This window comes from Sphaeramia orbicularis, chromosome 16, assembly GCF_902148855.1.
Source record: "Sphaeramia orbicularis chromosome 16, fSphaOr1.1, whole genome shotgun sequence".
NCBI classification, from domain to species: Eukaryota; Metazoa; Chordata; class Actinopteri; order Kurtiformes; family Apogonidae; genus Sphaeramia; species Sphaeramia orbicularis.
The window spans coordinates 22,958,807-22,976,202 of NC_043972.1; the positions used below are offsets into that span (position 1 = coordinate 22,958,807).

The 17,396-nt window shown below is 37.6% G+C and overlaps 1 protein-coding gene across 2 annotated transcripts; it reads right to left on the bottom strand.

Moving 5' to 3' along the window:
* Positions 1 to 4,390: 4,390 nt before the first annotated feature.
* On the bottom strand, positions 4,391 to 13,544 carry LOC115435027 (retinol dehydrogenase 12). Of its 2 annotated transcripts, none has more exons than XM_030157200.1 (7): positions 13,355 to 13,544; positions 12,792 to 12,926; positions 9,871 to 10,062; positions 7,924 to 8,085; positions 7,728 to 7,847; positions 5,506 to 5,710; positions 4,391 to 4,681 (listed from the first exon to the last, which is right to left on the bottom strand). In XM_030157200.1, the coding sequence occupies exons 1-7, from the start codon at positions 13,500 to 13,502 to the stop codon at positions 4,579 to 4,581; spliced, it is 1,065 nt and encodes a 354-aa protein (XP_030013060.1). In that variant the 5' UTR covers positions 13,503 to 13,544; the 3' UTR covers positions 4,391 to 4,578. The 2 variants fall into 2 exon arrangements, with proteins under 2 accessions (XP_030013060.1, XP_030013061.1); XM_030157201.1 differs by having other exon boundaries at positions 5,506 to 5,707; positions 7,725 to 7,847; positions 13,355 to 13,542.
* Between the last annotated feature and the right edge of the window lie 3,852 nt (positions 13,545 to 17,396).

Consider the following 17,396-nt stretch of genomic DNA (forward strand, 5'->3'; position numbering starts at 1 on the left):
GATTAGTCAACAGAGTGATAGAATAATGAAATTAGTTTGACTTCAGTTTGTTTAATTTTTTTTTTTTTTTTTTTTTTTTTTTTTTTCTGGTCCGCGACAACTAAGCAAATAAGAGTTCACTTTCCTTGCACAATGAATCCAAATACACAGTATATTTATTCAGTCATTAAATATTTATTTTGTCCACCAGAGAGCAAAAGATCCATGCGTTGGTTGTTTAAGCTGCAGAATAAAAACCTTTACACACAGGGTTCACTTTGTAAAGAGTTCTTCCTCTTAAATGTTTTAATTAAAGAGTAAATGCTAGAATGTATACAGTATTAATGTTTTCAACTACTATTAGCCATATATCAGCTCTCATTAAAAGATTAAAAGTTCACATACTGGTTTGAGGGTTCATCTGGGAATGTAAGTCTCCCTGAAAAAAGGCTGTAGTTGTCAAGACACAAAATTGGACTTTGACCCCCTATAAATACAGCATCTGCTCTTTATTGGACCTTTTGTATATATCACTCTAGTTAAAGGGCTATTCAGACAAACATATGAATGATTACGTACATTTCTGGTTTATTGCTGGATTTCAGTATCAGGAAATGTGCTTTACTTCTTACCCAATAATTCTCTGTGGTGACTGACCCTGTGTCTGTTCCAGACGGGGAGTTCAAAACATCCCAACAGCTCCATCTACTGACGAATCAATTCTCTATGACCAACAGACTTCAATGTGAGAATAAAAAACTTCAAAAATAATCAGAATAAAGTCAGGTCTCAGGGATTGTTAGTAGGTTTTTTGCTACCATGTTAAAATTTTGAGTTTCTTTTGTGAAGCTGAATTCAGAGGGATTAATGAAATAGGTTCCCATTGTCTTAAACACTCACAAACACACATTAATTTAAAAGAACAAATTTTTATAATTCTAGTAATTCTAATCAGATACTCAATATTGAACAGATTATTAACTCACATATTCACCCACTGACTCTTTCTTTCCTTATTTTCCCTTATTTCTTAATTCCATATATGTATTTAAAGTTAGAATTAAGTCTTCATGCCATAAATATGAAGCTATTTTCGATTCGTTCATGACTTATTTAGCCTGAGTTGAGAAAGCACATATTCAGTGTTTTATATTTCTTGTGTTTGAATCCATGACACAAAGTTTGACTGTGAAAAAAGTGGCAGTGTCACAAATGTACTTTGACCGTCTCACGGTGTGATGCTGTTACAGCCTGATATTCACTAAACAACAAGAGTTTAGCATGAAATGTCTCATCGATTAATGCAACACATATGTATCTAAAAAATCTACATTCAATCTTTCTTTGGGAAATTGTCATAAAAACATAAAATTGCTCAAGTCATGAGCAGGTTCACATTTTCCCCTGTCATAAACAGTGGATTATTACACATGAATAGGACTTTTTCTAACCATGTGAACATTACAGACATAAAGACAAAACGATGACATTTAACTTTTTGGTTTTGTTATCAGTCTGTAAACATGTTGTAGCCAAGTTAGTTACATCTGTGTCACACTGTGGCTCCAATAACCTCATAAGAGTCTGAAACCTCAGCCTGTCAGAGCCTTTAGAGCAGGGGTGGGAAACATATGGTTCATGGGCCAAAACCAGCCCATGACATGAACTTACAATGTACAAAAATTACACTAGAATGTATATCAAACTAGAAGCACTCGGAGAGCGCAGACCTCCGCCAAGGCTGATCAGTGGCCCCCCCCCGTGGGCCCCCCCACGCCACGGAGGTTATGTTTTTGCCAGGGTTTGTTTGTCTGTCTGTTTGTTTGTTTGTCTGTCCGTTAGTGTGCAACATAACTCAAAAAGTTATGGACAGATTTTGATGAAATTTTCTGGTCTGCGTCCCCCCCATGGGCCCCCCACCCCCGATCACCACCAAAATTTAATCATTTCTTCCTTATCCCATTTCCAACAAACCCTGAAAATTTCATCAAAATCTGTCCATAACTTTTTGAGTTATGTTGCACACTAACGGACAGACAAACAAACAAACAAACAGACAAACAAACAAACCCTGGCAAAAACATAACCTCCTTGGCGGAGGTAATAATGCATTTTCCAGTACCAGAGGCCCGTTACCAAACGTTTTATGCCTTTACTGATCTACTTTGATCTGAAAGATGTAATGCACACGTGTAACTTTTAAGCTCCAGCATATTGTTAAAATTCACTTATTCTTCTTTAGAAATTTCAGGTTGTTCATGGTTCTTCTAGTTATTCACATTTTGTGTGAAAGGATAGTTTATGAGTGTAAACTTTTTACACCATGTAATTTTATTTTCTTTGCACTAGAAACAAAAAACAATTTTGAGTTGTATTTTACTGGTTCAAGTCGCTTGAGATCATACTGGGATGTATGTGGCTCCTGAACTAATATGAATTTGATATCCCTGCTTTAGAGACTTTGAAAAGTCTAATGCAGTGTAAAGGTACTAAAAGTGTAACTTCACACACATTCTGACTCAAATCGAACCCAGCAATCAGATGAATCTGCCTGAGAACAATCAGCCTCACTCAGTCTTCACTCCATCGTTTACAACTTGTACAAAATACAGCTGCCCGATTCTTGACCAACTCCTCCAGATTCAACCACATCAGCCCCATCCTCTCTTCTCTCCACTGGCTCCCAGTCCGCCATCGTATTGATTTTAAAATTTTAATGTTTGTTTTTAAAGCTTTAAAAGGTGTAGCTCCTCCCTATTTATCTGAGATTTTAACAGTTCAGTGCCCCAGCAGAACCCTCCCATCGTCCTCCCAGATGGTTTTGGATGTCCCCAGGTCCTGATATAAACAGTGGGGTGATCGTTCATTTGCTGTTGCTGCTCTAAAACTGTGGAATTCGTTGCCTCCTGACTTGCGAGTCCTCGCTGACCTGCCCCTGTTCAAGTCCAGGTTAAAGACTCACCTGTTTAGACTGGCTTTGAACCCTTAGCACTGAGACACTATTAGGTTTGAATCTGTGGTCTTTTTTATCAATGTGTGTTGTGTCCTATTGTTTTACGCATATTTATGGTACCTGATTAACCTGTTTTTTTATCTTATAATGTAATCATGCTTTTAGATGTAAAGCACTTTGGGCTTCGCTATGTTGTTGTAAAGTGCTATAGAAATAAACTTTTGATTTGATTTTGATTTGAACAAATGCACAGTAGCTCTGTTTGATAAAAACTCTGTAATAATTTACACCTAAATCTAACTTATACTTGTATGAGAAAAAACAATCATAAAATATGAAACATGAATCACATCCTTTATTGAGGAAGGAAACTCATGACATCAAACTCTAAAAAAATGACCAAAGTTCAACTTTAGAAATCACAAAAACATGTTTATGTCATTTGAACATGTTAATAACAAAGTAACATCTGAACTCAAATGTTTTAAAACCTGAAATCCTGAGAAATTAACCAAATAACTACCAAACATTACGGAAAAGTCAAAAATTAAACCAGTGGCTCCCAAATATCCAGCTACAACTGATATGCCTTTGACTGCCAGTATATTAAAGGCTGTCCTTGTGGAAAATAACACTGTCTGGAGGTGTATTTATGACATGTATAAACATATAAAAGAACAGCTTAATGACAAGATATGACACAGACAGCTTTAATATGCAGATGGATGAAGGGACTGACAGAAGAAAAGATGTTCATTTACATCACTTTCACCAATAGTGATGATTTGAGGGAGTTTTTTTTCTGCAAATACACACCCAGATTCTAGTAGATTTAACAACACTTACCTCAAACAATATTAAAACAAGACACATCAATCTCAGAGGAAGTGGGGTCCTATCACACAGTGAGTCCTGATGGCTGTGCTTTAATCCAGAACTGAAAGGAAATCGTAATCTACTTGGACGAAGACTACGGTGAACTTTTAACAACAGCCGTGTTTCCACAAAATGTAAGGTGAGTTCAAAGCAAAATGTACAGAAAATGTGAATCATCTACATTTCCATAAACAGGTTTGGAGTAAATAAATAAATTGGAGTTAATTGGAATATCCTTTTGGATCTGGAATTTCTTTTGCCTGTTTTTTGTTTGAAGTGAAGTTTATCTATGTGTAATACGGCTATGAAATGAACATAATTTATTTTTGATATGTACAATATTCTTTGTATTTTGTGCAGGATTGTTTAGAATTTATTTTGACGTGTAAGATTTGTTAATGTACTTTGAGGAACTGATATGGGACTTTGTGATCAGTAGAAAAAAATGGGGTAAGGGGGCGGGAGTATATAAGATGTATTTCATACCATTCCTTTTTGAAAGTTTTCTTTTTTTCTTTTTTTTTTTTAACATTTTTTTTCCCCTTGTTCTGTTTTGGTTTGTTTGATATTCAAAATGAATAAAATAAAATAAAAATAAACTAAAATAAAAACTTGGTGAGAATGTGTGGGAACCACTGTTAAAAAAAAACATTAGGAGAACGTCCAAGTTAAACTACTCTCTGATTGGTTCCCGCTAGCTGTCATTCACGTGACCTGACATAACCTCTTTAGACAGTGACATCAGGTAACAGGTCAGATGACAGAGGTCATCATGTGTCCTTTAATCCGACTAATCGTGCACTCTCATCCCAAAGCCTCCTGGCCACAGCGTCGTCACGACCCTCAGGAGCCGTCTCTTTCTCCGCACAGTCACTGCAATCACATGATTCCACGTCACAGACACCAAAATTAACTTCAGATTTACATCCAAATGTGTCACTATCTAAACAAAATAATCAGCAGAACAAAAATATGAACGAATAATTATAAAATATAACTAAATAATTAATAGTGAATTGAAATGAACAAAATAATCAACAAAATGCAAATTATGAATAAAATGAATCTAATCAACACTGATGAACAAAATGTGAACTTATAATCAACAAAATTAACAAAAAGATTAAAACAAATGATAAGTCAAGAAAACTGACAAAAATGGAAAAAAAAAAAAAAGAATAACATGAACAACATAACATAAAAAAATGAACAGAATAATCAACAAAATGAGCACAATAATGTATAAAACAGATGAAAAATCTTAAGAACTGACAAAAATTAGCATATATCAATAAAATCAATAACACAGTCAACAAAAAATTACCAGATGTGAACAAAATCAATTGACAAAATCAACACAATGATGAATAAAACAGATGAAAAAAAAACACAAAATAACTGACTAAATTTAACAAAATTTGAACAAAATAATAGCAGAATGAATACAAATGACCAAATTAATTTTTAAAAATTAATATTAAATGAATAAAATTAACAACATAATGCACAAAAATATACAAAATGTAAAAACAAAATCAACAAAATGAGCGAATGATGACTAAAACAGAGGAAAAATCTAAACCAAATATGAACAAAACAATAATAAAATGGACACAAATGAACAAAATCATTAAAAAAAACCAAACAAACCGTTGAATGAAACATATGTGACCTCAGCCCAGCGCTCTAAGCCGTACCTGAAGTAGCGTCCTGAAAGGCCCTCCAGCCCCGGCGTCACGGCGCAGTACACTGTGGTCTGGCTGCCCTGAGTGGGTGTCTTCATGAGCAGCAGGGAGGGCAGCCTCAGTAGCATCCCCAGAAGAGGGAACCAGCCCTCAACGTGACGACCCAACTCGGTCCGGATCACACCAGGGTGGAGGCAGAACGTCGACACCCCCGTGCCTGACGGGCAAACCACAACAGCCAATCACAGCTCAGCAACGTACTGTTTGAAATGTTGATAGATTTGGTTTTTTGCTTTAAGTTTTTTTTTTTTTTTCTTTTTTTTAAGTTTTTCTTTAGTTCATGTGTTAGTTTGAGTTTGAGATGAATATTTTATTCAGTTTAGTATGAGTTTATATGTCTACAAGAAGAGACTGACTCAAATTCAGAGGTACTTATGAAAAATAGATTAAAAGTGATCTTAGATTAAACTCTCAGGATACATTTCAGCTGCAAACACCCAGTCACAGAGTTTCAAAGTCTCTGGTTTCTAGAGAGTGTAACTGATCATTTTTGTTTTAGTAATTTTTCGGTAAGCAAGTTTTTGCTTTGTGATGTTTAATTAAGAAAAGAAAGTATCATCAGCATAGAGTGATAGAAATTAAACTACAGTACATAAATTGTAGATAAAAAATTTTAGAGAAAATTTATTAGAGTTGAGAAATATTGAGGAGTTTCTTCATTTATTGCACCTTTTATTTTTTTTTCTAAATTTCAATTTAGTTAACTTTACTATTTCTGATTTGCTTCATATTGCAAGAAAATAATATTATTAGTCCAAGTAAATGCCTTCATTAAGAAGGCTCAACAGAGACTCTTCTTCTTAAGAAAGCTGAGGAAATCTGAATTATCCTTGAAACTCCACAGTGACTTTTACAGATGAACAGTGGAGAGCATCCTGACACATTCCATCACAGTGTGGTATGGAAGCTGCACCATTCAGGACAGGAAGGCTCTCCAGCATGTCATTAAAATGGCACACTTCATCTGTGGAGCAACCTTCCCAACACTACAGGACATCTACATTACCCGGGTCACAAAGAGACCACACAATATTGTCAAGGACAACATCTACCCACAACACACACTGTTCACCCTCCTGCCATCTGGCAGACGCTACAGGAGCGTGAAAGCAAAGACAACCAGAAAAAGGACCAGTTTTTATCCACAGACCATCAGACTACTGAACCACTGACTGACTACAACTCATATCTGTACATATCCTTGCATATTTGCATTCAACATCTTGCCACTGTGACAGTATGTTGTATTTTGCACAATCAATCTTTTTTTTTTTTTTTTGCACCTTGATACACTTACTCTTTGCACAGGGTAGTTGCTTCATTTTATTTTACCTATTTATTTTTCCTTGCTTAATGTACAGTTTATTTCCTTCATTGTGTTTTAGTTTGGTTTAAATTGTTTTAACTGTACAGTTTATTTTCTTTATTTCATTTTAGTTTAGTTTAACTGTTTACTTTAGTCATATGAAGGGAGCTCAGTACTGCTGTGGATATGACAATAAACTTCTTGAATCTTGAATAAAATTTCAGCCTTAAATCTCTATTAGTTTGTCAGACACTGGAACTTTGAAAATGTGGGGGCTAAGTAAAAGTAAATCATATAGTCACAGACGCTAAGTTCAAGGACTCACTCTGTATGAACTGCTCATGATAAATGCATTAAAACTGTAGAAGTCATTCTAAGTAACATGATGTTTTTAGCTTCTATAAAAGAAGGTCCAAAACTGTATATTTATCAAATTACAGCTCACTGAAATCTTGTGAAAAAATACAAACAAACAAACAAACAAACAAACAAATAAATAATGTTTGTGCTTGAGCGCTATTATGAGCAGGTGCAACCCCACATTAAATATGAATCACATCTTCTATATTTTAATATTTATTTCTAAAGTTGTGGTGACAAGAGTTTCCCAAAAGATATTGTTCATGTATGACAGGCATAAAAACAAGTGTATCACTATAACAAACATCCCTCCATTAGTATAAGCCCAAATAGTTGGTATCTTTAACTATATTTATTACAGTGTCATTAATGACCCTCTGTGTACATTCTTGGTAGGATCATTGATGTCCCACTTAGATCAAGAGGCAGACACTGTGAACTCCATTCTGATGTTGAAAATATGAAGTCGGTATTTAACTATATGGTAAGTGTTTTCTGGCGCTCTAACCTCGGAGGCGTTGTCCGAGTTCTCTGGTGAACAGGACATTGGCCAGTTTGCTCTGTCTGTAACTCTCCAGAGCGCTGTATGGCCGCCGACTGAAGAACAGATCATCAAAGTCAATCCGCCCTGAAACATCAAAATCATTTTAAAAAACTTACTGAAATACACCAGAGGAAGGTCAGAGGTCAGAGGATGGACGTACCTCCCCGGTGGGCAATGGACGATACATTGACCACGCGGCTGGGGGTGGAGCTCTTCAGCTTTGGCAGCAGCAGATTGGTCAGCAGGAAGTGACCCAAGTGGTTAACGCCCAGTTGAGTCTCAAAGCCATCCTCTGTCAGCCATTTAGGACACATCATCACACCTGTACAGCAAAGTTATTATTGGTAACAAAATACAGCCAAAGAATCAAATGATAAACAATTAACATTACGTGGAGGAAAACTTGAGCTTTTACATGATATGTGACAAGTAACTGAAACTGGACTGTGTGTGTTAGTAAAACGCAAATGATATTAGTAGAGTAAAAATAAAGTAGAGTGTCTCTGGTCTATTTTCTGACATTTCCCTATTACTTCCTACATTTTAACACAAATATGTATACATTACACACATTACATTTTCTAAACACACCTATATTTTTATGCATTTGAGATGAATTATCAGTTATTACCCCGCCCCCCGAAGGGGAGGCAAGGGGTATGGTTTTTGGTTCAGTTTATTACCTCTGCCAAGGAGGTTATGTTTTTGTCGGCATTGGTTTGTTTGTCTGTCTGTTTGTGTGCAAGATAACTCAAAAAGTTATTGACGGATTTGGATGAAAATTTCAGGAAATGTTGATACTGGCACAAGGAACAAATGATTAAATTTCAGTGGTGATCGGGGGTGGTGGTGGGGCCACGGGAGCCCACTGATCAGCCTTGGCGGAGGTCTGCGCTCTCCGAGTGCTTTTCTAGAAAAGACAGCGCCCCCTCAGTGGGCCCCTGTGGGCCCCCCCACCACCCCTGATCACCACCAAAATTTAATCATTTGTTCCTTGTGCCAGTATCAACATTTCCTGAAATTTTCATCCAAATCCGGGCTCTGATCTGCTTTGGTAGAGGTCTGCGCTCTCCAAGTGCTTATAGTTTGTTTGTTTGTTTGTTAACACTCCAGCAGCAAAACTATTGGTTGAATTCATACCAAATTTGGTTTATAGATTATCAGTGATCCAGAATAGATGTCAATACATTTTGGGAAAAATAAGTCAAAGTTAAAATTTTTTATGAATTTTTTATTTTTTTTAATTTTTTATCCCATTTACTTATAATGGCCAAAATTTCAAATGTCTGTAGCAGCAAAACTATCGGTTGAATTCATACCTAATTGGGTTTATAGACTGCCAAGGACTCATAATACACGTGGTTACATTTTGGGAAAAGTGGGTCAAAGTTAAAAAATTTTAATGAATTTTTTCAATCTTATCTTATAATGGGAGGAATTTCAAATGTCTATAAAAACTTCAATTTTGTTACAATTTACTTCAAACTTGGCACATATGTAGAGGCAGTTGAAATGCTGACATCAGCAATATATAAACATGATGACATCAACTGGATTGATGCCAAAATAAACTACAACATGTGTGAGGGGAGGGGGTTTGTTGTACCTGGCACCACTTGTTTTTATTTTGCATTATCACAACTTTAACAGATTTCAACCTAAATGGATGAAACAATAACCCACAGAAAAGATGATCTCTTAGTGAATCCATTGTTTAATGTCATGCACAATAAATGTAAAAAGATGCAACACCAACGTATTATAAAAGTATTAATCATATGAAACAAACACTAAATGGAGACTGGATCATGAGAAAAAGGCATCATGATGATTTGAGTTCTGTTGAAAAATGAAAATCATTGAAAACTGACTTGGAGTGAAGTGAATGTTCATCATTTTCACTCTGTTGTTTTTGTTTTGATTTGAAGTCAGAATGGTCTGAGAGTCTTCACATAATATTAATGTAACCTGATTCTCTGTTCACTTTGCACACAAACAGCTACAACACATATCCACTGAAGGGATCTATGTGTGGATTTCTACCACACTAGCAGACAAATTCTCCATTTTACCAGTAAAGGCACAGACAGGTGACCATGTGACTCACCTGCATTGTTGATCAGGATGTCTAGTCTGTCTTCACTGTCTATGAAGTCTTTGGCGAACTGTCGAACCGAGTACATGGAAGCCAGGTCCAGGTGTCTGATCACCACATTTCCATTTCCTGTCGATTGGCGGATTTCCTCTGCAGCTCGCTCTGCACGGGTCAGATCTCTACAGGCCATTATCACCCGGGCCCCTGAAACGGCCAACCAAACACACTCATCACCACCCAGAACCGAAGGAATAGAAGAAGCTGGACATACAGTGTAAAAAATGCCCCTCTAAAAACAAGTAAAAAAAAAAAATAATAATAATAATACAGGATATTTTTGCTTGAATTAAGCAAGAAAATCTGACAATGGAACAAAATTATCTTGGTAAGATTTCTTGAAATAAGATTTTCAAGATCTATTTGCCAAGAATAAGTTCTTATATCTCACTGAAAAGTTACTCTTTAGGTGATTATGTCTTATTTTAAGTGTGATGAGATATTTTGACTAGAAATGAGAAAAATACACTTGGTAAGATTTAGATTTTTTCCAGTGTAGACCCAGAGTGACAGAGGACGTGGAACATAGACCTAAAATAACAGAGGATGGTGGATCAGACACACAACCAGCAGATAAAACCAACAAAGTCTGAAGTTTAATGACCCGTTTGAAGTTGCAACCATGTGCCTCTGTTAAAGTATGACAAAGAAACGTAGCTTCAAAGAATGGTGGATTTGATCATTTTCACAATGTCCTCCACTGGAAATAAATGAGAGGTTACAGTATAATATAAACTGATCCCGTAACTACTGGACCACATATTGAAATACCATTCATTCTATGTATTCATCTGATCAGCCACAACATTCTAACCACTGACAGACAAAGGTGTATTAATGTTGATTATTTCATTATGTTTATGTTTATGCATTTGGCAGACGCTTTTTTCCAAAGCGACTTACAGGGGAAAACCAATTAAATCATTCAATCAATCAAATTTTATTTATATAATGCCAGATCACAAAAAAAGTTATCTCATGACACTTTATATATAGAGTTGGTCAAAACCAGACTCTAAGCCAATTCATTACAGTCATTACAGTATGATCGGTCAGTGCATGGGATGTTTTGGGCAGCAAGTGAACATTTGGCCCACAGTGTGTTGATGTGTTATAAACAGCAAAATGGGCAAGAGTCGGGATCTAAGTAACTATGACAAGTGAAGTCCAAATCACTGGCTCAGAGCATTTCCAGATCGGGTTGTTCATTCTCAATGTAAAGTGGTTCATACCTACAAAAAGTATCTAAAGAATAACAATCTGATCTCAACCAATCTGGGATCATAACATTATTACACCTGTCTAATATTGTGTAGTTTCCCTTTTTCCACATAAACAGCTGTGACCTGAGGCCTAGACTCCACCAGACCTCTAAAGGTGTGCTGTGGTATCTGGACCAGGACGATAGCAACAGATCCCCGAAGTCCTGGAAGTAGAGAGGTGGACTTCCATGATCAGATTTATTTGTCCAACACCTCCCACAGATAATCAATTGTCCTGAGGTTGGGATGTCCTTCCTTAATTCATTTTTGGTCGGTACTAACCACTGCAGACCAGGAACACCCAACAAGACCTGCAGGTGTGGAGATGTTCTGATCCAGTCATCACTGTTACAACATGGACCTGGTCAAAGTCACTCAGTTCATTATGTTGCTCATTTTACTGCTTCCAAAACATCAGCTTCAAGGACTAAATGTTCATTTGTTGCTTAATGTATCCAACCCAGTGAAAGGTGGCATTGTAATTAAATAATCTGTATTATTATTCCATGTCCTGCCAGAATGGCCTATGGTGGTTATGGCTGATTGGTGTCCAGTGAAGTCATGTCATATTCACTAAAATGTGAATCTCTGCTCACAGCTTATCTTGTCACATGATGTGATGTTATTTTCTATTTGCATATTCTAGAAAGGTAAAATATTAAAAGCAGTTTCTGTATCTAAAGGACTTAAATATATTTTAAAGCTTGAAACAGATTTTTTTTTTAACTTCCTGGTATGAAATGTTTCCTTAGACCAAGGGTGTCCAAATCCAGTCCTTAAGGGCCGGTATCCTGCATGTTTTAGATATTCCCTCTTCCATCACACCTGGAAGCCATTACATTGTTATCAGGCTTCTGCAGAGCTTGATGATGAGCTAATTATTAATTGAACCAGGTGTGCTGGAAGAGGGAAATATCTAAAACATGGAGGATACTGGTCCTCGAGGACTGGATTTGGACACCCCTGCCTTAGATGTTAAACACTGACAACTCCTGCTCTAAAATGTATCAATGGAATAATAATTGTACTCTTTAAAATACTAAAGCTTCGGCTTCAGTTTAAAGCTATGGTCGTCCCCTCTTGTCCCTAACAGCTTGGTTACATAACCAGAGGTCAGAGGTCACAGTACTCTCAGAAAGGCTGAGCAATGTAAGCTGATTAAAAAAATTACATGCACAGTGACACAGTAACGCACACATTCATCAGGTTTCCTCAGGTATGCTAAATTTTTATAATGTTTTAGAAAATCGGGAAAAGAAAATGTGCATTTCTGCTGGTTTTCATCCGCTACTGTTATGTGAAATAAGAGGTGGGATGTTTATAAGATAAGATGTACATAAGATGTTGATGGAGGAAATGACAGATGTAAAAACCTGAGTCTAATTTAGTTCTTATCTCTGGATTGAGGTTCTCGTCTGGATCATACATACAACAAACAAAATGAAGAAAGAAATTAATAAAATAATCTAGAAAATTTAACAAAATAATGTGTGTTCCGACTTGTACACCTCAAACCCAAAGGGAACAGTTAAACATTAAACATCAGCAGAGTTTTCTGTATGTCAGTGGATGTAAATACACTATTCACACAGTAAAAGTAAGTGTGGGTCCGACCTCTGCGGGCCATGTCTCGGCTCGTCTCCTTCCCAATGCCAGTGTTGGCTCCAGTGATCAGAACTGTCTTCCCATCCAGACGAACTGAGCAGCGACAAACTCCACCTGCAATCCACTTCCGTAACACTGCTACACCTGTGAAATGTCAAAGAATTAATATGTGTACAATACATATCAATAATGATAACCATGAATGTCAAATTCCTATTTAAATTCTAAAGACTGATTTTTGGTACTGAATGAAAGTTGCACAAACCAGATGGTTATTAGTGAAATTGAAATTGGGTGAAACTGACATAAAAGACAGAACAAGATGGAAAGTATGCAAAAGATTTATATTAAGTTCCTTGTATAAACTGTTTACGTTAGGTTATATCCTCTCTATGTTTTTTTAGAAACATAAAAATATGAAACAAACTCTCCTCAGAGTCCTAAATGGCTCAGATTGAAGATTTTATACTGAGTGCATTTCTTCAATGTCCTAATCTGTGGACAGGTTCTGTCTGTGGCTCTATACTGCTCTGACTGATGATTGATAATCATGAGGTAAATGAGGTTCTTACAGATCAGAGTGAATCCCAGCACAGCTCCGCAGCGTAGCAGCCCCCAGTGGCCCTCCACCTCCACCTCCACCTCCAGCCCTGGATCCGAGCCCCCAGAGCCCGACCCGGGCCATGGGAGCACCAGGAAGCCCCCTGGAGCTGCTCTCATCACGGACCACCACAAACAAAGAAGACTGAGCCGAACCAGGCCGAGCCAGGGGAAGGGGGAGGGGCTAAAGAGCAGATTAACTCAGATTAGATCTAATCCACAGAGAGCTGCTCTGAAACCAGATCCAAAAACAGCATTATTGTCATTAGGGTAAAGTGCTGTAATGTATGACGCTGATCCCCACTTCATGTAGATCTGAACACTGATAAAATTATGGGTCAAAACAATCTGTGAAGTCCAAGCGTCAGTGTCAACATGAGGTATCAAACCTGCAGTTTCTTCAATGTCCACTTCATATTCCAGAATGAGTCCGTCTCTATAGACCACCATGTTAAGTTTCAAACTATACAGCACTTCTGCTACAGAAATGATTTTGGTCTCTGTAGCTAATGTCTCAGTTCATCATAACTGTATAGAGTGAATTTCTATATAACTCACTTGTTAGATTATATTAAGTCTAGTTTGGTTTTAAATTATCTACATTAGCTAATTCAGAGTAAACGCATCATGGCCTTATTTTAAGAGAGACCATAGGCTGTTCTGTTGAATTGATTTGCATAGAAGAAGTGGTGTGAAAACTGCTGGTTGTATAACAATCAGACAGACTCTACAAAGATTTTTGATATCTTAGCCGTAGATTAGTAAATGTATTCCTGGGATCAATAAAGTTCAGGTCTAAAATCAACAAAATAATCACCTTGTGTAACAAGTGACAGAGAGAGGCACATTTACTGCAGTTCTACTGTCTGTTATGTAGCTCAAACATGACCCAAACACACTGGCATTTTTATTATTTTTTTATGTTAAAGATAACCAAAGTCACCATCACTGCTAAGAAGTCCAGTCTGCTGAACCACAAGCATAGATGGCATATAATTAGTGGAATTGCTGAATTACTGTTTTGAGGTCAGTAGTTAGTAGTAGTTGTAGATTTCACTGTCACCTCTTTGTCTTATTTTAGCTTGAAGTGGCCATATTTGGACAAAAGGGGAGGGCCGTGGCAGCCAAGGGGGGTATGGAAAACCTAATGCTTAAACCCATACTGCCTTTGCAAAATACCACACTACATCAAGCATTGGCTAAAGTAATACAGTCCTGTAGGTGGAACCTGTTTACCAACTACAGTGAGATGGTCTGTCAGTAAAAAATAGGCTACGCAATTTACAAAATAAAATGTCTGATTCAGCCGGACTGGTGTATGTATTAATGCTTGAAGTGGATATGACTGTTACCGAACACATGCATGTGTTCACATTTAGCAGTAGTTGAAATTACTACTTGGTGTTTAACGTTAGTGGGTTAGTGTTAACCTACTTTACTGAATTTCTTCTGTGCTGCTTAACCGTTCTGTCTAAATAGTCATTTAGTCATACCCCCCCCCAAAAAAAAAAAAAAAAAAAATGGTCCCGCTAAATGTGTTTATGATCATATGATCTAAATATACTGTAATCTACAGTGCAACATTTACTGAACAGTGTTTATCCGGCGTTCATGTTAATTTATCAAAGTTGTTTGTTTTGTTATTTTCTGATCATTTTGTTAAATTTTGATGAGTTCAAGCTTTTTTTTTTTTTATCAAATGATGCAAAAGTCTGCATGCAACAGGAGGTGTTTATGTTCTACAAAAATGTTAATATCCTACATTTAGTAGCTACGTTTCAAAAACGTTACTGTTCGGAACATCACGGTCAGACAGCATGGAGGTCATGCAGCGTGGACTATCACACCACAACATCGCCTAATAATGAGCCTAATGTTGTGAAAACCTTAAATATGATCATACCAGAAATATTTCTATGTAAATACATGTATATATATTCATTATCTGTGTGGGTGATATAATGTCAGATTACGTTATTTTTTTCTGATTCTTTCTTCATTTTTTTCCTTAAATTATTACGTCACAACCTTAAGTCCCGCCTCCGCCACAAACAACAAAAACAAAATGGCGTCCTTCCCTCAGTGTGCACAGCTGTGTTGGCGCCTCCTGCTCCGTTGTTGATTTGCTGTTGCGGTGTTGTTGCGTTTGACTGTTTGTTTGTTTGTTTGTTGTCGTCAGGCCACTTTACCGGAGGCTTACGGGCCGCCACGGAGCTATTAAAGCGCTTCCACTTGAAAACCTGCAGCTCCCTCAGAATCCAGCCAAAATTTCCTTTGACCAATGAGAAACTGCGGTACCTGACAGGACGTGACGTAACGGGCGGAACCGGCCAATCTACAGCACTGACTCGCACAGGAGAAGGAAGACCCGCCCCTTCGCTGCCTGTGGAACATAAACGCGCCTGGAGAAGAACCTGCGAACCCGTCCGAGCTCCACGGCTCCGATAGCAGGTAAGACCCGCTCGGCCCTGAACAGCTCAGCACGGTCTGACCTGGCCCGGTTCTGCCCGCCCCGGTTCAGCTGTAGGAGCAACAGCGGTTAGGTGGCGCTTGTTGTGTGTTGTGTGCGTGCTGCTGGCGGGGCGGTGCAGTCACTCAGTGTTACAGTGAAACAAACACACCGCGGCTGAAACTCTGCGGGTTTGCGGTCAGGTTGGATGCGCTCAGGAGCTTCCTGGAGCGGCGGACTTCAGGCCAACTTGCAGCCGAGAAGAGGACCGCTTGCTCCAGGGAGGAAACGCACAAAAAACTCGGGAAACTGCTGCAGCTGGAGGAGCGGAGCGGCGCGCGCCTTGCGTCCGAAGGCTGACATTACAGCCACCAGAATCACCACTGCGTTTTTATCCGATAACTTTATTTATAACAGCAGGGGCTGTAATTGAGACTTTTTTTTTTTTTAATTCTATGAGTCTGACCCAAAATACTGAAAAGTAAAGACAAGCTATCACATTGGATTTCTAAAACCAGTATTGTCCAGTCACTTTTTTGTGCTTTTAGTAAAATTTGAACCAAAGCTGTATCAGTCCTGAATCCCTGAACCAGTGTTTGGCATAACTGATCTGACTGAGGGATGATAATGGGCTTCTCTTGGCTGCTCATTCATGATGTTTTGGGGATTTGGTCACATATGAGTAATTAACATTTTTAATAACCTTGTCTGGCCATTTTGTTTCAGTTTACTGTTTTAATCCTGTCCAGTGAAAACTACATATCTCCAAATGTGTTGATGTTAATGCTGTGTTTACTTGATGGGTTGAGTTTCAAGTTCTCCTCTTTATTAAACTAAACAAGTAGTGCAGGCCACAACAAACCCCGCCCCTTGCATGTATTGTAGTTTATTTTGGCATTGATCCAGCTGATGTCATCATGTTTGTGTGTGGTGATGATAGCATGTCAATAACCTCTGTATATGTGGCAAGTTTGGCATAAATTTAAACAAAATTGATGTTTTTAGAGATATTTGAAATGTTGCCCAATATAGGTAAATGGGAGAGGAAAAAATATTTTAAAAGATTCATAAAAAATTGGAACTTTGACCTACTTTTTCCAAAATGTAAAAACATCTATTCTGGGTCACTGGCGACCTATAAACCCAATTTGATGTTAATTCAACCACCAATAGTTTTGCTGCTACAGACATTAGAAATTTTGCCCATTGTTAGTAAATGGGGGGGGGGGGGGGGGGGGGGTCAAATTTAACTTTGACCTACTTTTCCCAAAATTTAATCAGGTCTATTCTGGGTCACCGGCAATCTGTAAACACAATTTGGTATGAATATAACTAATAGTTTTGTTGCTAGAGTGGTAACAAACAAACAAACAAGCCTAATAAAAAAAAATCCCTTGCTTCCCCTTCGGGGGGTGGGGTACTAAACTTTAAACCCCTCTTGGCTTCACTGTATATCCATTGTAATCAAACTCAAAACAGGCCTGTTTTTTATTCTAAGCTCATAAAAAGTTGAGTTGTAGAAATGTAGATGTCAGCTATAAACATATAAATTACCAGATATTTTA